Source organism: Canis aureus, chromosome 10 (assembly GCF_053574225.1).
Source record: "Canis aureus isolate CA01 chromosome 10, VMU_Caureus_v.1.0, whole genome shotgun sequence".
Taxonomy (NCBI): Eukaryota; Metazoa; Chordata; class Mammalia; order Carnivora; family Canidae; genus Canis; species Canis aureus.
The window spans coordinates 7,142,435-7,169,295 of NC_135620.1; the positions used below are offsets into that span (position 1 = coordinate 7,142,435).

Consider the following 26,861-nt stretch of genomic DNA (forward strand, 5'->3'; position numbering starts at 1 on the left):
CTCTGCCTCTCTCTCTCTCTCTCTGTGACTATCATAAGTAAATAAATAAAAATTAAAAAAAAATAAATAAAATAAAATAAAATAAAACAGATAAGTAAAAAAATCTTAAAAAATTACTAGTTCTGGCAGCCCTGGTGGCCCAGCAGTTTAGCACTGCCTTTGACTCAGGGCGTGATCCTGGAGACCCAGGATTGAGACCCACGTCGGGCTCCCTAAATGGAGCCTGCTTCTCCCTCTGCGTCTCTGCCTCTCTCTCTGTGTCTCTCATAAATAAATAAAATCATAAAATAATAAAATAAAATAAAATAAAATAAAATAAAATAAAATAAAATAAAATAAAATAAAATAAAATATAAAAATTATTAGTTAAATTCTCCAGTTATTATTTTCCCTAAATTAAAAATAAAACCCTTGTTCTACCCTTTCCTCAACTACGATAATACCAAGTTAACTACCTGCCAGTACTCTCTGTGTTGAGTTCATTGTACTATGCCCCAGACACGGTAATATGCCCCATTAATATATTTGTTAATTATAGTATCTATATATGCCCATATTCTTACTGGCTATGTAATGTTCCATTGAACATTGAACATTGTTCCATGGTGATGAATTTCTTTGAAATTAATCTTTCAACTTTCCTTTATCTCTTCAGATGGATTTCTTGGAAGAGTATATCAAAAAGCATGAACTTTATTTTGAAAAAACTAAAATGTACAAGCAGATACTGTATTTTAAATGTAAAATGTAATCATGAACCTCAGATTTACTCGGGCTTATAGAAAAGTACTAACGTGTTAGAACCATTTCATCTTTGGAATACGCATTGTTAGTTAATTTCACAATTCCAAGAAGATTGTGCAAATTGTAATCAGGTAATTAGGTTAGCAGGGAATTAATGAGGATGGGAAAATGAGCTCGGGCTTCATCTGTCACCATTACAAGTTAAAAATTTGTAATGGAGCAACATGATTACAAGATAACAACTTCTTCTAGAAGGCTACTGCCTTAAATTAACCCCATGATCAAATTATTGTTCCTGCCTGTCTTTAGGACTTTGGGTCCATTAAGTGTAGAGAGTAGAATAGGGGTTGTCTTATGATTACTCTGCAGGTTCACAAACAGTGCATTCTTAGCTGTCCCTTACACGATAAATCCAGTGCCATTAAGAACATGAAGCAAATGTTGAACTTACCCTTTTTTATTTTCCAGAAACAGAGCTTCCAATGTGCCAGTAAGAAATATAAATTGTAACTAAATTGTGAAATTAATATCCATTTAGGTGCATATATTAGCCCTCTTCCTTGAAGACTGACATGACAGTGCAAAATAGACAAAAATTAAACCAACATGTTTTTAATTACCTTTTTCTTAACACTGTGAATTATATTCAGTTATTTAATTTAGGATGCAAAATCCATGGTAGCTCTTGAAGTCCACACACATCATCCACATTTTTGTCTCTGAATACAATAAAGTGATTTTATGAACAAAGGAGAAACTCCAATTTGGACATTGAGCTCAGAGTCTTTAAAAACCATGCACTGGGAACATTTCATTTAGTATCTAGTTTACCTGGAATCCCTCAGCTGGGATACTAACACATGTTTTAAGAAGTTAAGGAATGCAGCCTTTCTAAATCTGTAATGATAATGCTTCAGTAATCAGATAAGTACTTATAATTAGAATAAAGAGTAATTTCCAGAAAAAGATAGCATCACCTATAATATTTATTACAGAAAAGAAGCTCCATTTTGTAGCTGTCAGTGCTCTTAACATAATTTCTCACTACATTTAAGGAGCTTCTTGTAATCATATTCAAAACCTCTTATCTTGCTGATTATATTCAGCAACCATAGCTAAATATTTCAGTACCAAAGCTGAAAATCATAATGACATATCAGCATACACATAATAAATTACAGTTAATGAATACTATAGAAGCTGCATGTTGATTGGCTCCAAGTTTGTGATCTGCTCATGCATAGCATATTGTAATTTTTAAGAGGACAGAAAATATGATGATGATATGACTGCTAAACATACTGTTTTGTCTATGCAAGAACAAAATAATATTTTAGCCAGAATTAAAAGGGCATATAAAAATAATGGGTCAAATGTCCTAGCAGCTGAAGTAGATACCTCTGATTAAGCATTTTGTGATAATATGTCACACACACTTTGACACAGTTTTTATATTGAGTAAAAGTTTCTGGTCAAAAATGGTTCACTGTTCTCTTGACAGCCAAAACTTGTGTTTTTAGCTAAATATGTGAAAAACTTCAAATTTTCTGATTTCACCAGCATAGGAAGGGGCCTTCAAGTGTGAAAAGCCATTTTTCAAGCTAACTAGGAAATCAGTAGTTAAATTACTGTACTTTGTACTTTATGCATATATATTGAATAAAACAAGATTTATGAGACTTACAAGAGTACTTCATCAGTGGGGTAAATACTATAGTATGATGGAAAAATATTGTTATCATTTAGACAAAATCCAGTTATTCTAATCCTCTCTGTATAGTATTTTTCCCCATGGGAGGGAAAGTATTTAAGCATGCTTAAATTTAGCAAACACATTTTCTTAAAACTTAGCTCAATAAGGGGCATCTGGTTGGCTCAGTCGATTGAGTGTCGAACTCTTGATTTAGGCTCAAGTCATGATCTCAGGGTTGTGAGATAGAGCCCTGCCTCAGGCTCTGTACTGGGAGTGGCACCTACTTGAGATTCTCTCCCTCCCTCTCCTTCTGCCCCTCCCACCCCCACTCACACACACTCTCTCTCTCTCAAAAAAATAAATAAAAATTGAGCTCAGTAAACATACATATTACTAAGTACTATGATCAATACCATACTTGGCTATTGGCCTACAATGAAGAAAGCATAGCCCCTGCCCTTGAAGAGCCTACCATCTGTAGTACAAAGGTGGGTCATTCCATTCTGTATAGCATGGAAAAGCAGTAACTGAAATATGCACAAAGGGCTGTTAGGTCAACTGAATTAAGGATCTGGCCAAATCCACATGTGTGCTCCTTTTACCCACAAGAGCCATTGGGAGCACCACTGAAAGAACACAGGGAACAGCATGACCAAAGACCCAAAGGGCAGTCTGCAGAGTGTACTGGTATGGCTGGTGTGTACAGTGTGCTAAAAGGATGCGAAAACTTGAAGCTATAGGTGGAGTCAGGGCCAGATTTCTGGAAGTCTTGAATGCTATGCTAATAAGCATGAAATTCACCTTTACTGTGTATGTGTGTGTATATATATATATATATATATATACACACACACACTGTCTATATTCTTAAATAGAAAGTGTTTTGGCAAACTTTTTCAAAGATTTAAAAAAGAAAAGCTGTCATTTGGTTGATTTAAGAAATGTCTTTCGTGGCTTGTATTCCATCTCTTTGTTGAAATTGTCCTTTTGCAGCTTTTATAAAACCTTGATATAAACTGAGGTGTCTCCAGTTTGCCGGCTCCCCCCCTCAAGCAGCACGGGCTATTGTGCCCGGGAAATGTGGGAGCCTGCTGGATAGGTTGCTGTTTTCCTGAAGAGCCTTTGGAATCACAGGGTTTGGTGGAGTGATAGAGATCAGCTCCATAGTCAGGTGCAAGTGATTATTTCTCTTACTCTCTCTGTGATGTTCTGTATTCATTGGGCTGACATATTTTTGTTTGTTTGGAATTAGAATTTTAAACATGGCAGTGATACTATGTTAACTTCTATGAAATATTCCTAGTATTTCTTTTTTGTTTTTTGTTTTTTTTTAAGACAATCATTACCTTTTTTTTTTCTGGAAAGTTGTGAGGATTTGAAAATTTAAGTTCACATTATTTCCCTATTATTTAAGACACGTTGGTGCTTTATCAACCCTATTTTTCAAAAGATTTACTCTCAGCATAGCTTCTGTGTATTTATGTGTAGAATTAGAGAGGGGGTGTAAATGTGCAAATTCACGGAGAGAACTTTTTTCTATAAATTAGCCTGATTTGCAGGTGAAAGTGCTATTTTAGGTTGAGTTATCCTAACAGTAAAATGAAAAGAACAATGATTGGTCTCCCCATAATATACTTCATGTTGGTTCATCTTTGTGGGACCAGCTGCCTCATCTTTTGAATAAAAGGGTTGAACTAGGGTTATTGCCAGAGCTCTTTCTTACTGACATTTTGTGGTTCTCTTAACTATCTCAGTTCACCAGTTTAATTTGTTTATAGAGGTTTGCCTTTCAACATCTTCAAGCTCTAGAATTGAAAAGAACCTTGGGAGGTCATGTAGTCAAGCTGCTTCATAGAAAAGTGGAAATTTGCTTTCCCTCCACCTACGGTGCTTTTGCTTGCACCTTCTCAAGCTGGCACCCTCCGAATCAGAGCTGATTGTAACATCTGTTACCCCTTTGGTTGCCAGGATTGATTCCACTGATCTGACAGATGGGCAGAGGATCCCTTCCTCCCTTCTGTCCCACGTACCTTCTTAGCTATAAAGGGCAACCTGCCTACCTAGAGAAGGACCTTTCTTTGGTCAAGGATATCACACCTTCCTGTTTGTCTTTGTATTGGCTGTCTGTAATGTTTCTTGAATGATGACAGAAATGGCTAATGCTTATATGTATCGTAGAATTTCATGGGGTTTTATTTTCAGTCTGTGATGAGAGCTTAAATTACATCCCTCGGTTTTTTTGAGCAATAATAGTGAATAGAGGTACTGGAATATATTTACAGTTATCTATTACTGTATATAGTTAGAACATAATGTTTAGATGTATTTATTAAATAAATGATGCCTACTGTCTTTTGTTTTGTAAATCCAGTCAACATTCAGTAGAGCTTGAAATATTATTTACGTATTATCTTTGCCCTTCATGTAACTGAAAAGGAGAAAACTTCCTCTTTAGGTACCTAGCAAAGTATTTTTAGATTCTGTCAGAACATGAGATTAGTTTTTCTTTTACTGGAATCCTTCACCTCCTCTGATTTTCTAGGTGAAAAGCTAATTGTGTCATTTCTAATTCCAATATCCAACTAAGCAATGTAAATTTGGCTTAACTCTTAACTAGTTGAGACCTGTACTATTTGGGGGTTGTTTTTACTTGGATAATTTGTGCAAAGGCTAATGCATTTCTCACTTGGAAAATGTATGTGTTCCTACTTCCTAAGTAATGAGAAAGCAAAGGATATTTTTACTGTCAGCTTTCTTCAATTTAGACCTCTCTGAAGGCCTTACTAAATTTTATTTCCATGAGAGTTTTGCTAATGGGTAGTGCAACATTATCCAGGTGCTTGTAGATAAGACTACAAATTAAAAATGAAAAGGAATGGGTGAACAAATGTATCTTTCTTGTTTTTTAAGAAGTTGGCAGAATTTTAATCTCGCACTCTGATTTTCACTTTGCAGAGTGTTCAGAGAGGATGCAGAGAAGTCTAAATTAGGTTTTAATGCAGGAGACCAGCTTAGGCAATATAAATAATGAATTTCCTAAATGGGTTCTTGGTTGTAATCTTATATGTAGAAGGCAAAAGAGAGTAAATCTTCTAGTCTGTGTATGTTTACCTAATATTATTAGTGACTTTAATGTGTTTTTTTTTTTTAATTTTTATTTATTTATGATAGTCACAGAGAGAGAGAAAGGCAGAGACACAGGCAGAGGGCTCCATGCACCGGGAGCCTGACGTGGGATTCGATCCCGGATCTCCAGGATCGCGCCCTGGGCCAAAGGCAGGCGCTAAACCGCTGCGCCACCCAGGGATCCCTACTTTAATGTGTTTTACTGGAAAATGGAAGATTGAAGATATATTTAAAAATAAGGCTCCCCAGTTTTATTACCTGTATACTAACTCACTAAATTATTTTGACCCATGTAATAAGTGCCCACCATACGTTTTCACATACTATGCACCTGTCAGTGCTCTTAGCCTAATTTGTGGGCCTGGTGGTACTTGTCATTTATGGAACACCACCTACCCTAAATACTGGAGTTCCATAGGGTGAGCCCCAGACCTTCCTGTCTTCTTATACTGCATTCTTTTCCTGGGCAGTCATATCTACTCTTACAGTTTCATTCTTATTTGTTTTGTTTTGTTTTTTTTTTAAGATTTATTTATTTGAGAGAGAGAGAGAGAGAGAGAGAGAGCATGCACAAGTAGGGGGAAGAGCAAAGGGAAAGAATCCTCAAGCCAACTCCCTGCTAAGCATGGAGCCCATTGTGGGACTCAGTTGCACAACCCTGAGATCATGGTCTGAGCCAAAATCAAGAGCCAGAGGCTTAACCAACTGTGCTTAACCCAGGTGCCCCACACTTTTGCAGTTGTAAATATCAATATATCATAACAAAATATCAATGTAAGTATCGTTTTTGGCTTTCTGGATTTATTTCATTCATTTGCAGGGAAGTCTCACAGACATAATCAAGCTAATTGTGTCTGAAACTACCCCTTTGATTCTTTCCTTCTTCAGGTATTCTCTAGTTTCCTAATCTTCCCTGCCTCCATCTTTTGCCAGAAAGCTGAGGGTCCTTCTGACTTCTACTCCTTTATACAAATACCCTCGCTCAAATCTGTCACCAAGTACTATCTCTTCACCTCTACACCATATCTCATTTTTCTACTTTATCACTGTTGCCATCACATTAAATCAAAACACTATGTGGCCTGAACCAATACAGTAGCCTCCTAGCTGGTTTCTCCACATCCAGTTTGGCCACCTACATTTACAAATAAAAGCAGGGCAGTTGTTAATATGTAAATAAAATTATGTCATTCTTTTTTTTTTTTTTTAAGATTTTATTTATTTATTCATGAGAGACACAGATAGAGGCAGAGACACAGGCAGAGGAAGAAGCAGGCTCCACACAGGGAGCCCGACGCAGGACCCGATCCCGGGTCCCCAGGATCACGCCCTGGGCTGAAGGCAGGCGCTAAACCACTGGGCTACCGGGGCTGCCCAAATTATGTCATTCTTATAGTTAAAACTCTCCAGTGGTTTTCCATTGTTCTTAGAAGAAAGATCTTCTGTCCATCCCAGAAGATGGAGTCTATCTGAGTTTGCCAGGAGTCCATCTGAGTTTGCCAGGGCTGCCATAACAAAGTAGGTCAGACTAGGTTGCTTAAATAACAGAAATTTATTTACTTACATTCTAGAGGCTAGAAGTTTGAGATCGAGGTGTCAACAGGATTGGTTTCTTCTAAGGCCTCTGTCTTTGGCTTATAGATGGCCATATTCCCTCAGTGTCTTCACATGGTCTTTCTCTGTGTGTTCTGGGTCCTAACTCCTCTTCTTATAAGGACACCAGTCATGTTGAACTCAGGCCCATCTACATGACCTCATTTTACTTTAATTGTCTAAGACCCTAACACTATATACAGTTATGTTTTGAGATCCTGGGGGTTAGAATTTCAATGTGAATATGGGGGAGACACAACTCAGCCCACAACAGTACCTAAACTGATGGTTGAGAGAGTTGTGAACATGTATAATTTTATACATGCATTTGCATTACTCTAAGTAATGTCTCAATGTTCCTTATGGTCTTGCTTCCACTACCATCTTTTCATCAAAATCTTAACTGCTTATTAGGTCAACATATTGCTTTGAGTAGCTGTTGAAAAGATACTAGAAACATTGGTGTACAAGTATTCACTCCCTGTTTTCATTTCTTTTGGGTATATATTCAGGAGTGGAATTGCTGGTAATTCTTTGTTTAACTTTTTCAGGAATTTCAGGTTGTTTTCCACAGCTACTGCACCATTTTACATTCCCACTAGCAATGTGTATGGATTCCAGTTCCTCTACATCCTCATCAACAGCTGGGTTTTCTCCATTTCCACTGGCAAAATTATATTTTTCTTACTAAAGATGAAGAAGTATCTCATTGCAGTTTTGACTTGCATTTCCCTAATGACTTAGGATGTTGAATATCTTTTCATGGGCTTACTTAACCATTTGTGTATCTTTTTTGTTTTGTCCTTTGCCTTTTTTTAAACTGAGCTTGTCCTTTTGTTGTTGATTTATAGGAGTTCTTTATATATTCTGGTATTATACTCTTACTAGATAATGATTTGCAAGTATTTTCTTCCATCCTATAGGTTGTCTTTTTTTGTCCCTTGCTTCTTTTATATCTTAGCTCAGATGTCATCATTTCGGTGAGATCTTCTCTAACTACCTACCACTGAATCTCCACCTACCCACCTCCCCTTTCCCTGCTTTATTTTTCTTCCTAACACTGAACATCAATAGACATTCTTACATGTATGTATGTGAATTGTTATTGCTGTTGGTCTTACTGTTACAAATCTTGTTTGTTGTCTGCCTTTGTTAATGAGGGGTACTTTTGTCTCTGTCACTCATTACGTATATGTATTTCTAGAATAGGCCCTGTAGGGATTTAATCCATATTTATTGAATAAAAATGAACAAATGAATTTAATACCTAGTGGTTCCATCCTCTTTTTTTAATTGGTAAAATATGGCACACATACATAGAAGAAGCACAGTGACTTGTAAAAGAGCACCTTTAGCCCATCACCAAGAAATATATACAGTATTGTCATTACATCAGAAGCCTCCCTTATGCCTCCTCCTCCTAAGTACTACCTCCTCTGTCCTCTATCCAGTCATCCAGAGGTGATCACTATTTGAATACATCTGGTAATATCTTTGTTTCTTACTTTATAGTTGTACCACTTAAGAATTTGTCTCTAAAACCTTTTTTACTGTTGTTTTTTAAGTCCCCATATAAATGAAAAAAATCAATACGTGTCTTCTGTTCCTTTCTCTGACATTTATATGTTTGAGGGTCATGCATGATGTCGTATTTAGCTATTTATTATTTAGTTATTTTCACTTCTATATAATGTTCCATCGTATTGCTGTACTACACTTTATTTACATATTCTGTTGAAAGAAATTCTAGTTACTTCCATTTTTTGGTTCTTTTGAATATTAGTGCTATCAGTATTCTTGTACTGTCTCATGGTGTCTGTATGTGTACATTTCAGTTGAACATAACATGAATACTTAGGAGTGAATTTTGGGGTCATAGGGTATGCATATATTCAGCTTGAGTAAATAATACCAGCCAAGTTTTCAGAGTAGTTAACAAGTTTTCATGCCTTCCAGCCATATGGTTGCTAATACATTTTTACATGGTTTTGGCTGTTTGGATGCCTTTTGTGAAGTGACTCTTCAAGCCTCTTGTCTTTTTTTTTTTTTTTTTTTTTTTTTTTTTTTTTGCCTTTTTAAAATCAGAGCAAGGCTGTCAAACCAGGGCACTCTTGGGCAGCCCAGAAGTACTGCTGTCTGCTGGGGAAACTGCCAGGAAACCTACCAAGAAGAGAACTATCCAGAATTTTTAGTTTCTCTCCCACTTGTATTCCACCAGAGCCAGGCTTCCAGATCATCAGCACATAGCTGGAGTCCCTTTTAACAATCTCATCTGGCATCATGAGAGTCTTCTGACTGTTTCCTCCTTCACTCCAGCCAAATACCACCAGCCAGGTGGCTTTTTTTCTTAATGAAGTATAACTGACACAACATTGTACTAGGTTTAGGTGTACAACACAATGATTGGATATATGTTCTGGTCCATTTTTAAATGGAGTTTTGCCTCTTTTAATTTGTAGTAATTTTTGTATATTCTGGGTATGAGTCTCTGTGGCTTTCCTTTTATTCCAAAAAAAATTATTTATTTATTTATTTATTTATTCATTCATTCATTCATTCATGAATGAGAAACACAGAGAGAATGAGAGGCAGAGACAGAGGCAGAGGGAGAAGCAGGCTCCGTGCAGGGAGCCTGATATGGGACTTCATCCCGGGACTGCGGGATCATACCCTGAGCCAAAGGCAGACGCCCAACTGCTGAGCCACCCAGGTGTCCCTCTGTGGCTTTCCTTTTAGTTTTTGATGATATGACTTGATGAATGGAAATTTTGGGTTTTAATATATTCTCACTTATCCATCATTTCCTTTATATTTAGTATGTGAGATAAACAGTACACATCACCCATCCTCTTTATCCCCCACCCAACAATAACAACAAAGCAGAATCACAACAACAAAAAAAAAAAAACAAAAAAGATCTTATTTACTGATCTCACCTTTAATGTAAAAAAAAAAATCTTTGTTTATGTGAAATGGTATGTATAATAGTATCTTGACCTAGTTGGGTATTGCTAAATTACTTCCTTTTTTTTTCTAGTAACATCTTACCTATTGAAACTGTTATCTGTATTTTGTCTCACATGAAAAGAACAGTTCTGGATAGCCCTTAATTTCCAACTCAGACTCTTCTAGTTCATTGTCCATTGTTGCATGGTTGTTTTTCTTAGGTGGCTTTCTTACCATGATGTGCCTCTGTGTGCTCATCTGTTAAAGAGGAATATTTTATGACATGCCTTGCCTCTTCAGACTGTTTTAAAATTAACATGAAGTAATGTAGGTGAAAATACTTTGAAATGTTAGCAGTGTCAGGACTTTTAGATTACATATAATCATCATACGAGCCTATTTCTTTTTTTATTTAATTGAATAATTATTTATTTATTTTTAATTTAAATTTTGGTTAATATACAGTGCAGTATTGCTTTCTGGAGTAGAAGTCAGTGATTCATTACTTACATACAACACCAGATGCTCATCATAACAAGTACCTAATCCCCATCAGCCATCTAGCCCATCCCCCACCCACCTCCCACCCTCAACCCTCTGTTCTCTGTCGTCAGGAGTGTCTTAGGGCTTGTTTTCCGTATCTCCTTTTCTTTGCCCCCATCCCATATGTTCATCTGTTTTGTTTCTTAAATTCTGCATATAAATGAAATCATATAGTATTTATCTTTCTCTGACTGACTTATTTTGCTTAGCATGATGTCTTCTAGTTCCATCCATGTCGTTGCAAATGGTAAGATTTCTTTCTTTTTTTTTTTTTTTTTTTTTTTGGTGGCTGGGTAATATTCTATGGTGTGTGTGTGTGTGTGTGTGTGTGTGTACACTTCATCTTCTTTATCCATTCATCAATCGATGGACATTTGGGCTCTCTCCATATTTTGTGAGCCTATTTTTGTGTGTGTCTGAAAAACAACTGTAATATTTTTTATTTAAAAGCACACTTGTGGAATTTCATGTTGTCTGCATTAACACGGAAAAAGTAATTATATAAACGCATGTAACCTGACAATTTTTATGGGACCCGTGTGGTCCATCTCTAAAAAGAGTTTTTCTAAGAGTTATCCATTACAGCTAAAGCCCAGGGTGAATTTTCTTTTTCTTTTCTTTTTCCTAAAGTGGAGTTGATATGCAATATTATATTACAGTTAACCTTTGAATGATATGAATTTGAACTGGGCAGGACCACTTATACATGGATTTTTTTTTCATTAATACAGTACAGCACTGTAAATATATTTTCTCTTATGACTTTCTTAATAACATTTTCTTTTTTGTAGCTTTATGATGTATATACAGTATAGAAAATAAAAACAGTAAATAATCTATGTAACTTACAAAATTTGTATTAATCTATTGTTTATGTTATCATTATTAGTAAGGCTTCCAGTCAACAGTGGGCTATATTAGTAGTTAAGTTTGGGCAGAGTAAATGTTACATATGGATTTTCAACTTAAATGGAGGGCGTCAGCATCCCTAAGCCTCATGTTCAAGGGTCAACTTTAGCTTCAAATGTACAAATATTTCAACATTTATGTATATTACAGAGTGATCACCATGATAAATCTAGCTACCGTCTGTCACCATACATAATTGTTACATATTATTAACTATATTGCCTATTCTGTATATAGTATCCCTATGTCTATTTATTTTATAAATGGAAGTTTATACCTTTTAATCCCTTTTCTCTGTTGCACTTATCTCCTCACCCCTCTCCCCTCTGGCAGCCAGATTGTTTCCTGTATCTATGAATCTGTTTCTGTTTTGTTTTGTTTTCTATATTCCACATGTGAGTGAAAATATACAGTATTTGTCTTTCTCTGTTTGACTTATTTCACTTAGCATAATACCCTCTAGGTACATCCATGCTGTCACAGATGGGAAGCTTTCATTCCTTTCATGATCAATATTCTATTTTATTTATATATACTATGTCTTCTCTATCCATTCATCTATTAATAGACATTTAGATTGCTTCTATATCTTGGCTGTTATAAATAATGCTGCAGTGAACATAGGTGTTCATATATCTCTTCAGGTTGGTGATTTGCTGGTGGGTTTTTTGTTTTGTTTTGTTTTTCATAAACACCCAGAGGGTGGAATTGCTGGACCACATGGTAGGTCTATTTTTAAGTTTTTGAAGAGCCTTCATACTGTTTTGCATAGTGGCTACACCAATTTACATTTCCACCAACAGTGCAGGAGAGTTCCTTTTTCTCCCCATCTTTGCCAACACTTGTTATTTCTTGTCTTTTTGTTAACAGCCATTCTGACAAGTCGTGAGATGATATCTCATTGTGGTTTTGTTTTGTGTTTCCCTGATGATTAGTGATGTTGAGCATCTTTTCATGTGTCTTTTGGCCATCTGTAAGTCTTCTTTGGAGAAATACCTATTCAGTTCCTCTTCTCATTTTTAATCATATTGTTTGGGGTTTTTTTCCTATTGTGTGAGCTTTTTATGTATTTTGATAATTAACCCATTACCAGTTATGTCATTTACAAATTTCGTCTTTCATTCAGTAGCTTTTTTATTTTGTTGGTTTGCTTCACCATACAAAAGCTTTTTAGTTTGCTGTAGTTCTTAGTTGTTTACCTTTGCTTTTATTGTCCTTTCCTGGGGAGACAGATCCAAAACAATCTTTTTCAGACTGGTATCCAAGAGCTTATTGCCTGTGTTTGCTTCTGGTAGTTTTATGGTGTCTGGTCTTAAACTTAAGTCTTAAATCTATTTTGAGTTTATTTTTGTATTTAGTGAAACAAGGTGGTACAGTTTGATTCTTTAACTTGTAGCTGTCCAGCTACATTTATTAAAGAGACTTTTTCCCACTGTATGTACTTGACTCCTTTTTTGAATATTAATTGACTATATAAGCATAGGTTTATTTCTGGCCTCTCTGTTCTGTTCTGTTGAACTATGTGGTTTGTTTGCATGTGTGTGTCTGTACCATACTGTTTTGATTACTACAGCTTTGTAGTGTATCTTGATTATCTGGAATTGTGATACTTCCAGTTTTGTTCTTTTTCAAGATCACTTTAAGTCATTTGGGGTCTTTTTGACCATACAATACAAACTTTAAGATTGTTTGTTCTATTTCTGTGAAAGATGCAATTGGTTTTTGATACTGATTGCATTGAATCTGTTCTTCCAGTCCAACACAGACTATCTTTACATTTATTTATGTATTCTCCAATTTCTTTTATCAGTGTCTTATAGTTTTTAAAGTACAGGTCTTTTACCTCCTTCGTTATATTTATTCCTAGGTATTCTATTATTTTTTATGCTATTGCAAGTAATATTGTTTTTTAAATTTCTCTTTCTGATTTTGTTATAATTGTATAGAAATGCCACAGATTTATGTATATTAATTTTGTATCCTTCGACTTTACTGAATTTATTAGTTATAATAGTTTTTTGGTAGAGTCTTTAAGGTTCTCTATATTTTGTATCATGTCATCTGCCCATAGTGACAGTTTTATATCTTCTTTTCCAATTTGGATGCTTTTTATTTATTTTTCTTATCCAATTACTGTGACTAGGACTTCCAATACTATGTTGAATAAAAAATGGTGAGAGTGGCATGCTTGTCTTCTGACCTTAGAGGAAAAGCTGTCAGCTTTCCACCACTGAGTATAATGTTAGCTGTGGGTCTGTCAGAGGTATATTCCCTTCTGTATCTACTCTGTCAGTAGTTTTTATCATAACTGTGTGTTGAATCTTATCAAATGCATCTGCATCTATTGAGATGATCATATGATTTTTATCTTTTTTGTCAGTGTGGTGTATCACATTGACTAATTTGTGGATGTTGAACTATCTTTGCATTCTGGAATAAGTTCTTCCTCATCATGGTATATGACCTTTTAATGTATGATTCAGTTTGATAATATTTTGTTGAGTATTTTTGCATCAGTGTTCCTCAAAGATATTGGCCTGTAATTTTCCTTTTTTATGGTGACTTTGTCTGGTTTTGGTATCTTGGTGATGCTGGCCTCATAGGACTCTGGAAGCATTCCTTCTTCAATCTTTTGGAATAGTTTGAGAAGGATAGGTATTAACTCTAGTTTAAATGTTTGTTAGAATTCACCTAGGAGGCTGTCTGGCCTAGGACTTTTGTTTGTTGGGAGGTTTTTTTTTTTTTTTTTTTTTTAATTACTGATTGAATTTCAATACTGATCAGTCTGTTCAGATTTTCTATTTCTTCTGGACTCAGTCTTAGAAGGTTGTATGTTTCTAGGAATTGATTCATTTCTTCTAGATTATCCCATTTGTTGGCATGTAATTATTTGTAGTACTGTCTTATGATCCTTTGTATTTCTCCATTGGTTGTAATTTCCTCTCATTTCTGATTTTAATTATTTGGGCCTTTTCTTTTTTTCTGGAGAAGTCTGGCTAAAGGTTTAGCAATGTTGTTTATCTTTTCAAAGAACTAGCTCTGAGTTTCATTGATTTTTTTGTCTCTATTTCACTTATTTCCACTCCTATCTTCATTATTTCTTTCCCTTTACTAACTTTGAGTTTAGCTTGTTCTTTTTCTCATTCCTTTAGGTATAAGATTAAGTTGTTTGAAGTTTATTTTTTTTCTTGTTTTTTGAAGTGAGTCTGTATTGCCATAAACTTCCCTCTTAGAAGTACTTCTGCTATGTCCCATGGATTTTGAATGGTTGTGCTCCCATTTTTATTTGTCTCAAGGTACTTTTTTTATTTATTCATTCTCTGTTGACTGGTTGCTTTTTTATTAGCATGTTGTTTAACTTCCATGTGTTTGTGGTTTTTCCAGCTTTCTTGTTGTGATTGATTTTATTTTCATACCATTATAGCAAAAATACTTGATATGATTTCAGTCTTCTTAAATTTATTAGGACTTGTTTTGTGACTTAACATGTAACCGTTCCTGCAGCATATTCCGTGTGCACTTGAGAAGAATATGCATCTTGCTTTTGGATGGAATGTTCTATATATGTCTCTTAAGTCCATCTGGTCTAATGTGTCATTTAAGTCCAGTGTTTCCTTATTGATTTTCTGTCTGGATGATCTATCCATTGAAGTAAATGGGGTGCTGAAGTCCCCTACTGTTATTGTATTACTGTCATTTTCTTCATGTCTGAATTTACTTTTTTTTTTCTTCTTCACCAAATCTACTACATGTTACCCGTAAGTTGTCCTGGATAATAACAAGTATCCATTGATATTCCTCTTAAACACACAAGCAATGAAAAGCCCTTCCAGAAATAATTTGTAGTACTTAACAAGTCATTATATTCCTCTGCCAGACAATATAAACTCCCTGTTAGAATCACCATTTTTTAAACAAATTATTTTAACTTAAAATACATTTTGCCTTGTATGAAAATATCCTCTGTATCTAATTACTGGAAAAATGGGAATGTAATGTTCTCATAAAGTTTTTTCTTAAACATTTGACTACATAAAAAGTAGTGAAGTACAGTACTATTTGAAGATATATGAAAAATACATACATGTATTTGTTTCACCAAGTGATTAGAGGTATATAGTTCAAGTTTTGGTATATAATGGACAAGGCGACAGCATTTTGATTACTTGCAACTATAGTTTTATGTCACTAAGATATTTCTCTTCTTATTTAGAATGACGTAATAGGCTACAGTTTATTATCCAGACTATCTTTCTGACCCTTTGGGGGGAAAAATAGAACTAAGTCGTCAAATCTCATTATCTATTGACAGTGATAGACATGAAGCCCATGGATAATTAAACCCATTGTCAAATAGCCTACAAAACTACCATAGCCAGGATTTTCTACATCTCTCACCTGAAAGTTTGTTGTTAGAGTTGCTATTGATAGCTGAGATGGCACGTTTGAATTTCATTTTTATTTTTTTTTCTTGCCTTAACAAAGATACTAATGAACCATGAGTTGAGTCAAAGGCCCAGAGTGTTAATAGAGCTAGACAGTCCAAGCCCAAGCACTGAAATACTAATAATTGGACTCTCATTAAACTAAATACACTTCTTATATCTTTGTTGGGTCTAGGCTGCACTGATTTCTGTCCAGACATGAAACTGAAGAGAAGTTGTTTGAAAACATGCTTCCTTAGTGAACAGAATCTTCCACACATTTTCTGAAGAGTAAACAATGAAGCTAGAGAGTTAATTGTGGTTTGATAAAGCCTATTTGTGACTTTCTGGTTACATTCTCAAAGAAAGCTCAGAGTGTGTTTTTCTCCTAAAAATATCATTGTCCAAAGAAAGATTCTGATCACACTCATTCCTAATATTTGCAGGACCTGAAGCAGTAGTGAAAATGGAGGCCTTGGGCCATATATCTAAATTTAAAGTCATAAATAAAGTTATCAAACTACTAAGTAAATACAATCTGTACTCCTTCCTTGATAATGTACCTTCAGTAGTGTCCTGAAGGGTGAGATTTGAATTTAGAATTCTTGGGCTCTCTGAGGTTCCGTGTCAGAGCTTGACAATGTGGGGAGTTGGCTCTCAGCCAGCCCTCCTTTCCTTTTTGTCCCACATATCTAAGTTCCATCATTTACACCCTAACACAACTGCCCTTGGCCACCCCTTGGGTAAACGTAGATTCTCAAACTCTAAAGAGAATATCTGTACACATAGATATGGAACACTTAAAACCACTCCTGTATTCTCCCCGTATTCTCCCATATTCTCATGGTCTTCTCTAAGTCGCTGTGGGTTGAATGGGAAATGATAATAGCTGTCAGTGATTATACCTGATATTGGCATAAGTTCTTTGCATATTTTATCTCAGGTATCAGCAGTTTCCCTTCCTGTTGCTGAGTATTTCAGTCAAGCAAAACACTAAATATATATACATATCTCTCCCTATATATACATATATATATACACACTGACATGCACATGTGCACACATGTTATTTTAGCTGTTGTTATTTTAAGAAGTACATTTTCAAAGTTACCTTCCTTCCCTTTCCTTAATGTAACCTTTTAGAAAACGCTACCTCAAAACAAAGCAAAATTCAGGAAACAAGGACCCAGCCTGGCTATGACCTCTGAGTGTCCATACAGTAAATCAGTTGTTCACAAACTGATTCAGTCTTTAGTCCTTCCTAACATTTGGATGGGGGGAAAGTAATGAACTTGTCTTGCTTTTCTATAGGATAAACTGAGGCCTATCCTCTTCCTGTAACTGCTGGAAGGAAATATAGCACTACTAGATAATACTGATTTCAACCTTTGGAGATTTAATAATGTGTCAATTAGCCTACTACTTTTATCCCTCCTAAAGAATGAAACTTTAAAGCAGATATGCTCCTTTATTCATTTTAAAGCTAACAACTTAGCTAGGTGTTGCAAGAGAAAAGAAGTGTGGAATTTGATCCTCTGTGCCTTGGCTTCTTGAAAAGGGAGGCAGCATATCTGAACATAGGCTCATTGACTTTCCTGGAGTTAGTGGAAATACTTTGTTTTGAAAACATTGGTTTTTAAAGTAGAAATGGAAATCATCAAAACAGATAAAATGAAGAAAAAAAATAGCCATAGAAACAAGCGATGAAGCACGTGAATTCACATCTGTCTTCAACCTTGGTCTGCTTCTTCGTTCATGGTGCCCATTTTTGCCCTGTGAGCATGACAGCATGGTCAGAGCAGGAAACACATTCTTGGCATTCTCTCCTCATTAACTTTCATTTGCCAAAGGTACCTTGAATCAGACACATTTGACCCATCTTCAGAAACTATTCTAAATGTTTCCTCAGTTTACAAAATCACCTAAAAGCAGGTTGGGGTGGGCCAGATCCCCGTTGCACTCTGCTACACCATTGTGCACATATGCACAGTATTCCTCTGCACCCATGACTCCCACAAAGGTTGCCCTTGTCACATCTGAGGCGAAAGGAAGGAGTGTGTTGAAGTCTCTGCTTTGAAGCTGTCTCGTTAATTGTTAACTTTTGCTGAGTCTGTACATTAGAAAAGGTAACAATCTCAGCATGTTAAGATCATAACTGCTAGATTAATGCTTGGAGGCAGCAGCTGTGCTGACGGGAGGCATTAATGGCTGGATGAGTTCAATCAGATACGCCGCCTCCAGTGTCTTTGCGTAATGGTATTTGCTAGATTTCAAATGGACTGCTGAGAAAGATGAAATACAATCTCATATATTATCTCTGTCTTGAAAAAAAAAAAAGTAGATCATGAAATTGTTCTTTTGCTGGCATATATTTTATTAACCTTTGTGGAGTCAACTTAAAGAATAGATGTCCCCACAGAGTGGAAATCTTTTGCTAAAGTAGAGGGTCATTAAGTGGGTCTGTGAGTTCTAGGAACAGTGGGGTTGAGTGGAGCAGATATTTTTTTAAACCACTTGGAGAATAAGGCATATTCTGGAGCTAACCAGAGAGGAAAAAGCTACAATGTAAATTATGTATAACTAAATTCATTCTTTTTCTTCTTCCTTCCAGAGCATGGAGAAAGTTCTTGTGGAATTCAGTCACAAAGAGTTGTTTGATTTCTACAACAAGGTCTGTATTTTTAAAATAATATCTGCTATGTGGGGTTTGCATAATGTTGCATTCTTTTTATGAGTTCTTATTTTTAAATGACCTATTATGGAGCTAAGTTCTTTAAACATCCCTTGTAAACACCGTATGTTTCACGGCAGGAAGCATTGCTGAGATGAAGAGAATCTGACAAACTAAATCAGGAAGAAAGTAGAAATGTTTTTAATTAAGGCAAGAGGATTATTATCTTACCTTAAAGTAAAGCATTAAGTAATGAAGTATGTGGTACCTAGCCACACTGGCATGTTAGGTATATTTAATACTAAATATTTTAATTTGGGGCCTAAGGGAGAAGGGAGATGTCAGGCCTGTAAAGATTTGTCTTTGAGGGTATGTCTTATTTCTTTTACTGACTTTGAAATCCAGGAAGATGCACTACCCACCCTTTCAAAAGTCTTGCATAGTGATCATTCAAATTAAAACAGCTGAGTATATTTAAAACAGTAGAACTCAGACATCGTCCTTAACAAATTTGAAAACTTAGATCACTGCTATGAATTCTAATATCTTCATACAAAAAGAAAACTTTTCTACATGGTAGATCTATTGCTGTATGAATGGATTTTAATATGCATGGTTGCCACTGCCATCCTTTCCCTCCTATCTGCAAGTTTCTGAACAACCCTTCATATGCATTTCTCTCTTTTCAGCCATTTCTTCTCTTGTTTTGTCTTTATAAATAGCTGGAGACCATACAAGCACAGCTGGATTCCCTTACATGATGTTCTCTAAGACCGGTTCCTCCATCACACTCCTGCCACCTCATCATTCGGCTCTGAAGATAGACTGCCAGGTTGTGTTTTCTGAAGGATTCAGTAGCTTTCTTCTTATAAACTGCACAGCTTATCACTTCATAGAGAAATAACAGCCAAGGGAGATGATTGTTTTTAGAGCTCCTAACACACATTCTCTCGCTCTGTAAGCCAAGGGCAAACAATTGTTAAGAATACTTTCACTTTAAAGGGAACAGTAAATACCATACTGTTATTACTGTCTTGTTTTCGCTTTATTGCCTGACCTGTTTATTTTTACATATTTGAGGATACTTTATGTATTAAGGAGGATCCATGGATACAAAGTACGATGTGTAGCTTAGAATACAGAACTCCAGTAATTACATTAATAAAAGCAAAGAAAGCAACCAAATGCAATAAAAAACTTTATTTTTCCTTGAATATAATGATGTTTTGCTTGGGAAATATAGGAAAGAAATTTAAAATAGAGCAAGTAGTAGTATATCAGTTAATTCCACTGTGAGCTTCTGAATACACTTTAATTTTTTTCATTGAGTGTAATGATCTAATGATAGTCTAGGTTTTCATGTGCTTTTCTTTGTACTACAAATTAATAATGATTCACTTCATAGTATGGAAGACAGGTTCAGACCATCAATAAAAATAATTGTCATGAGTGCTAAATAAGTATCCTTAAAATTTCAAAACCGATACCTTTTACATTTTCTTCCTATAAATATGTTAATTTATTTTAGTCCATTAAATGTTTATGTTTTAGAATTAGGTGAACTGAGGTACACACAGAATTTTATGCGGTGATTATATAAATGTGAGTATGGTCGCCTATAAAAAAAAAATACTACCAGTTGAAATTTTATGACTGAAATACTTGTTCTATATTCTTTCTACAAAGAAAGACAGGAGGAGGGAGTGGGAAGATAGAAGGGGGAAAATTGAGGAAGACAGAGATTTTTTTTTTTTTTTTTTTTTTTTTGAGGAAGACAGAGATTGATTGGAGTCAAACACAACTTTCTTCATATGAAGAAATTTGATTTCAGAAATGTCCTATGGTTAAACAAACAGCCACTGAAATTAAATCACATTCCTTCTATGAGGTATCTGCATCATATAAGTGCTGAAGGTCTCTCAAATAAATGTTCAATATTTGGAAGTTATGCCCTTATGTATGCCATATGTTGTTGCTTAGAATGATTGGCAGTTTGGATGATTTCAGAAAGTAATATTACCATTGCTGTCCATAGTTGATTAATTTGAAAAAGTTTTTAACTTAAACTTCCATTAATAAGATATCTGGAAGACGTGTTCATAGTATAACAGCATTTATTTCCATATGTAGCTTATGGGAACTGTCTAATGTTGTTACACTCTGTTCTGCCTGTTCCAGAGGGAGCTCCCTGACTACTTAAACATTTTGGGAGCTATTCTTTCAGACTTCTTATATACAAAAACACATACATCATCTCAAGTGGAATTTGTTAGGGCCTCCTGACAGTGACCATATGGATAGGTAGAAATTTTCATTGGTTTAATGGCCAATTTAACTCCCATTGTAGCTATCTAAATTAAACATGACAGTCCAAAATGAAATTCTCGATTAGTAGCTCATTTTATGCTCCCTAAAAGGCCTGGTTTTATACTCTCTAAGAATATTTTCTAAAACTATACAAAAATGTGGTAAAGAGCTTCCTCTCAATGAGTCTAGTTCAAGAAAGTCTGACCAAGGGCATTGAAGAAAGGACAAGTAGAAGGTCGAATTCCAACTGAGAACATAGCTATTCCCAAAATATATTTAATTGCAGATAATTTCATTCCATAAGGCACCACTGTTGTTGTGATGCGCCAAAGAAAATACTCCCAAACAGTACTGAGTACCTGTTAACTTTTTCATAGAAATATGGGAGATAGAGACAAGTGCTGGAATCTCCTCTCTTAGCAGGCACTCTTAAATGAGTGCTTGACATGAGGATGGGGCACACTTACTAGAAAAGAACTAATGTACTATTTTTACACCTACTACAAATAATATTTGTGATTCTCCAGTAATAATTTGTGATTCTTTTTAATTAGGAAAAAACAAAAATCATAAGAAATAACCTAAAATTATAGACTCTTATCATCCAAATGGCCATTAAATGACATTTTGGTAGATTTTACTAACGTGGGTATTTTTTTTTTTACCCATATGACTTTCTCATTATTTTTTTCTCTTTTTTTCTTCCTTTCCTAACACATTGAAATAATGCCATAAATAGTTCCATACTTTGCTTTGCTTATGTAACATTATACCTGAGCGTTTTTCCTGTCCTTAGAATCTAAAATATAATTTTAATGTATATTAAATAGCCCATCATGTGCATGAGCTCCACTTTATGTAGTTATCCAATCTGTTGTTGGACGTTTAGACTATTTCCAGTTTTTTAACACATAAAAGAACTCACTGGTGACATATCTTTATATCTACAACCCCTGGACCACATCTGTCATTATTTTAGTAGTATAGACAACTAGAGGTGGGATTACATAAAAAGTATGAAGATTTATTTTCAATTTTTATCTTTAATGAGATTTTATTATAAAAATAATAGTTGCCCATAGTTTTAAAAAAATTTCCTCTTTTGCCAGTCTCACTCCCCACTTCCCAGAAGTGCCTCCCTAACTACTTGGAAACTCTTGATCTATATCTTTTCAGATCTCTTACGTAAATACACACACGTGCACGTGCCTTTTTGTGTATTTTTTTACTTATATTTATGTATGTATGTATGTATTTTTAAGTAGGCTCCATACCCAGCATGGAGCCTAACATGGGGCTTGAACTCACAACCCTGATATCAAGACCTGAGATGAGGTCAAGAGTTAGTACACTCAACCGACTGAGCCACCCAGGCACCCTTATTTATATTTATTTTAAAGCCATGTTTGCATATTGATGAATTTTTTTCCCAAAGGCCCATATCCATTTATACCACCACCAACAGTAAGTGAGAATTCAGCTATCTCAAGACAACTTCATCACCGGTTTCTCCTACTGCTCATCATTTCATTCTCCACATTGTCCTTAACCTGGGACCAGGTTTTGGGAAGAGTATGATGTGAGATAGTTGGACGCTGGAACATCACTAATTACTTGGGGTATGTCACACTGATGACACCAGAAAAGTTGAAGAGGAGATCTGTTCTATAATTAGCAAATGTGAGAGGCACTAGCACAGTATTTAAGTGTAAGGACATTAAAGCCAGACATGTATTTTAACGAATATTCAGTGAGTGCCTATGCCTATGATTCTAGGAACTTTGTATACTAGCACCATATTAACAATGATGAACAAAATAAACATGGTTCTTAAAGCACAATATTTTAGAGTCAATTTTTTAAAAGCAAGAAAATGTAATACATTGTGACGAAGTATAGGATGGAAAATAATTGGCTTCTATTAAGAGAAGATCAAAGATAGAACCAAACTTAGATTGGGGCACCAAGGAAAGATCCACTGAGGACTTGAGATTTGAAGTGAGTCCTGTGGGATGAGGTAGAACAAAGCAATTGAAGAACAGAGTAACTAATACTTGATCTTAGCTGAAAGGCCAAGAAGCCATGAGAAATAGAGTAAATAATAGAAGAACAGAGTGAAAAGCCTTCTTGACATGTAGAATGGCCCATGCAGCATTCTAGAGATTGGGAAAGGTTTAGCACATTTAAGGAACCAAAGAAGATCCATGTGACCAGATGTCATGGGTAAGGAGACTATAGAATGCATTATGGTTATAAGGTGGTCCTGTCACTTCTACCACCAGAATGTCTTGCAGATTTAGGGCACTGCCTTTGTTGGGCAACCGCTGTCTTTGACCTGGACTACCCTGCCTCCACTCTAGCCTCCTTCAATGCACTCTTCACACAGAGCTGATATTTCTAAAACATCAGTCACATTAGTTATACCATCTCTCTGCTTAGAATCCTTCAAAGGCATCCATTACACTTTAAATAAAATTTTAAGTGTCTGGACCCTCATGACAGTCTAAGAGTCATGTCCTAGTTCCACTACTTTATGTGATACTAAATTTGCTCAAGCTCAGTTTCTTCATCATAACCCAAGATAACTTGTATATTACAGGATGGGATCAGAATCTGAATTTTTTTTTTTTTTCTGGAGCTCTCTTTCTACATATCTCTTCTGATTCTGACCAGTCTTTTGCTCTAACTCTGTTCTATGAATTTTTATCTCTTACCTAAACAGTGTTTTATACACCTTACTCATTATTCCAGGGGTCAGCAAACTATGCCAGGCCACCCCTTGTTTTTATCAAGTTTTATTGTAACATAGCTAGGTAGGCAGGCTCCCAGTCATCCCTGCCTTTTGGTATTCACATCTTGGTACAATCCTCTGTCTTTGAGGGTGAGCACCACTGTTACTTGCTTCTAACCACTCAAATCTGACAAAGGAAATGGGATGTCACTCCCCTGATTGTTGCATTATGTAAAACTTTGTTGTGCTACCAAACTCGCTGTAGAGATTTCCTCTCTCCTTGGCTTGGAAGAAGCAAGCTGCCATGTTGTGAGAAGGGCTGTGGGCAGAATGATACGATGAGGAACTGTGGGTGACCTCTGTGAGCTGAGAGCAACCAGCAGCCAGGAAGAAGCTGAGTCCCTAGGCCGGCAGCCCCACAGCCATTGGAAATAAATCTACAAACAACCCAAGTAAGTTAGGAAGTGAACCCTTTCCCAGTCAAACCTACAGATGAGGACACAGTCCCAACTGACCATGACTACAGCCTTGTGAGAGTTTATGTGAAGGACTCAAACTCCAGCCCACAGTAACTGTGAGATAATGAATGTGTGTTGATTTAAACTTCTTAATGTATAGTAATGTGTTATACTCTAACGGATGACTAAAACAATAGTCATGCTCTTTTGTTGACATTTAGTCATAGAGTCTATGACTCCTTTGTCCTGAAACAGCACGGATGAGTAGTTGCCAAAGAGAATATGTGCCCTAGAAAGCCTGAAATATTTACTGTGTGGCTCTTAGAGGAAAGGTTTGCACATGCCTTAGGCCATCCTTCCCTGGGGCATCCGTAGAGGATGGAGCAGTTGGCAGGGATACAGAAATCTGTAAGGTAGATGTGGTGTATCTCTCTTTAGCAGCATTTTAACTTTTACCAGCCACATGGCCATCAGTTGAAAATTCTATTTTCCATCCTCTACAGCTACTGCAGCCATGTGACTAGATCTTGCCAGTGAAATGTGAGTGGAAATGACATTCATCTGCAGTTTTCTTTCCCCTTTCTAGGATTGAAGCATAGATTTGACTGAGCAGACAAGGATAATGCCATCAGGGTAGGGAGCAACAAGATGGAAGGAAGCTGGGTCCCCAGATATCCTGTGGAGCAGTGCTACTGTTACATCCTTAACAAGCTGCGATTTCTAGACCATCATATAAGGAATTCAACATCTTGTTTGAGCAACTCTGTTTGGGATCTTTTTCATTCAGCAGCTTAGCCTAAAGCCTAACTAACTAATATGGGGGTAACATGATTCTTATTCACCAGTTATCTAAACCATTTGTATTTTTAAAGAGACATGAATATTTTATGGCAGAGAGTTCAAAACACATATACATATTAAGGAGAAAAAGGGAAGCTTTAAAAAATCGTTGTGCTTGCTGCCTGCAACTTTAGGCTAAGCCCTTGAACTATTGGGAATAGATATATTCACCCTCCTCCCCCAACGTGGCTCCTTTGAAGGAAAAGTTTGAGGAGCCAGCGGTGTATATTATAAATTTCCCCCAAAGTCTTTACATAATCCTTTTTTCCACTGTTGAGGAAGAAGGCCAGGACAATTCTGGCTTGTTCAGGCTCATTAGTCAGAAGCTGCTCAGGAATTAGAATTTAAGTTTCAGATGAGTCCATTTTGCTTCCCCTGAAACTTTGATTTTTGTCATCATTATGCAAATACTTCTACTCAATACACCAGCCTCATTTAATGCTAAAATTAGGAACACATTAATTTGAAGGATTTTATAGTAAAGCTTAATGGCATTTATAATTTTAGAGAACTTCAAGGATTTTATCATTGCTTCTTCTCTGCTGCTCCTCCCCACCCTGACGCATACTTTTGAAGCTTTTAATAGTCGTTTTGCTTTTCTCTGAGGTGTAAAGGTTGTACTAGCTGATTGAAGGTCCACAATTTACATCCAACTGATGGTGGTTTTCATAGACTGCTTTGCTTGCTTTATTTGAAATGGAAAGTTATTAGTTTTTATTTCAAAAGAAATAGTCTGCAAAAACAAGACAGTTGAAGCAGGCCCAGTCTAAAAATCTGTAAGGAAGAGGATGCTACAGGATTAGTGAAACTGGCAGGAAAAATAATGAATATATAATAAGCTTCCCTTCATAAAAACCAGAGTTCAGTCATCTTTAGCATCTTTTAATGAGAATCTGAGAATCTCATTTTCTAAATGACTCGGGTTTTTAAAATATTTTCTCTTCAAAGGAATCTAGGTAAAGGACAGAAGGCGAAAGCAGTTAATAGTAAATGTACCTGTTGCATTTATTTCTGGAACTGAGTTTTTAAAGAACACAATACATTGCACCTGAATTATTTAAGAAAAAGTCAATAATAAGGTTTTTCTCATCTGTAATAAATGCAGCTTTGCTGCGAGGCACAGAGCTCCGTGATTTCTCAAGGTGTTTCCCCAAGCCTCCTTGCTTCTGATACTACCAGATTTCCTTTTTGCTCTGTTTCTAGTTTACATCTCCCATTCTTCATGCAGGTTCATTTCAGATTCTTCTAGGCTACTTAGGAACAAAGCAAAAAGCTGTCCCCAAAAACAGGCTGCTGTATCCCTCCCACCTTTGAATCTTCAGCATCCCTCCCTGTCCAGAAATGTGGTTATGCTCTGGCAGCAGAGCACAGTAATTTTCCAAGTGATCAGAGAAAGTAGTGACTCATACATCCCAGGCCATGTGCTCTACTTTGCCATCCAGCATCTCGCTCTATTACATGCTGATGTAAGTAATCCTGTGACATCAGGGTCCTTAGGAAATATTAGCTGAGTGAATTAATAGAGTACATAACTAGTTTTTTCCCCCATGCCTCTCTTATTTGCACAGTACCATCCAAATTCTTAAAAACAGAGACATCATAAATTTCAAATTTACAAGAGTATTTTTCAAACTGATTTAGCAATGCACAGGTAATCCCACGAGGGAACAGTTACAACTGTTCTGGGGAGGATCTCCTGAAGGTCACTGAGCAGGAGGTGTTCTTGGGGAGAACAACAGCGCACTGAACTGCTAGAGACCCAGCCTTCTCCCATCCAGAATGCTAGAGCAAGTTCTCCCACTGCTGTGAAATCTATGATAGTCAAGCAGTTGACCTAGACATGCTTTTGGTGCCAGTGCTCTGAAGACTGGAAAGC

General features: G+C 36.1%; 1 protein-coding gene across 4 annotated transcripts in view; it reads left to right on the forward strand.

Moving 5' to 3' along the window:
* COMMD10 (COMM domain containing 10) overlaps positions 1–22,797 on the forward strand; it is a 190,136-nt gene extending 167,339 nt beyond the window's left edge. For all 4 annotated transcript variants that reach the window (XR_013387431.1, XM_077911280.1, XM_077911282.1 and 1 more), the window contains 2 exons: positions 18,590–18,649; positions 19,372–22,797. Coding sequence is in view for 3 of the 4 variants with exons in the window: in XM_077911280.1 (XP_077767406.1) it covers positions 18,590–18,649; positions 19,372–19,410 (99 nt within the window). In the remaining variant the exon portion in view is untranslated. The remainder of the gene's footprint in view (positions 1–18,589; positions 18,650–19,371) is intronic.
* The last annotated feature ends 4,064 nt before the right edge of the window (positions 22,798–26,861 follow it).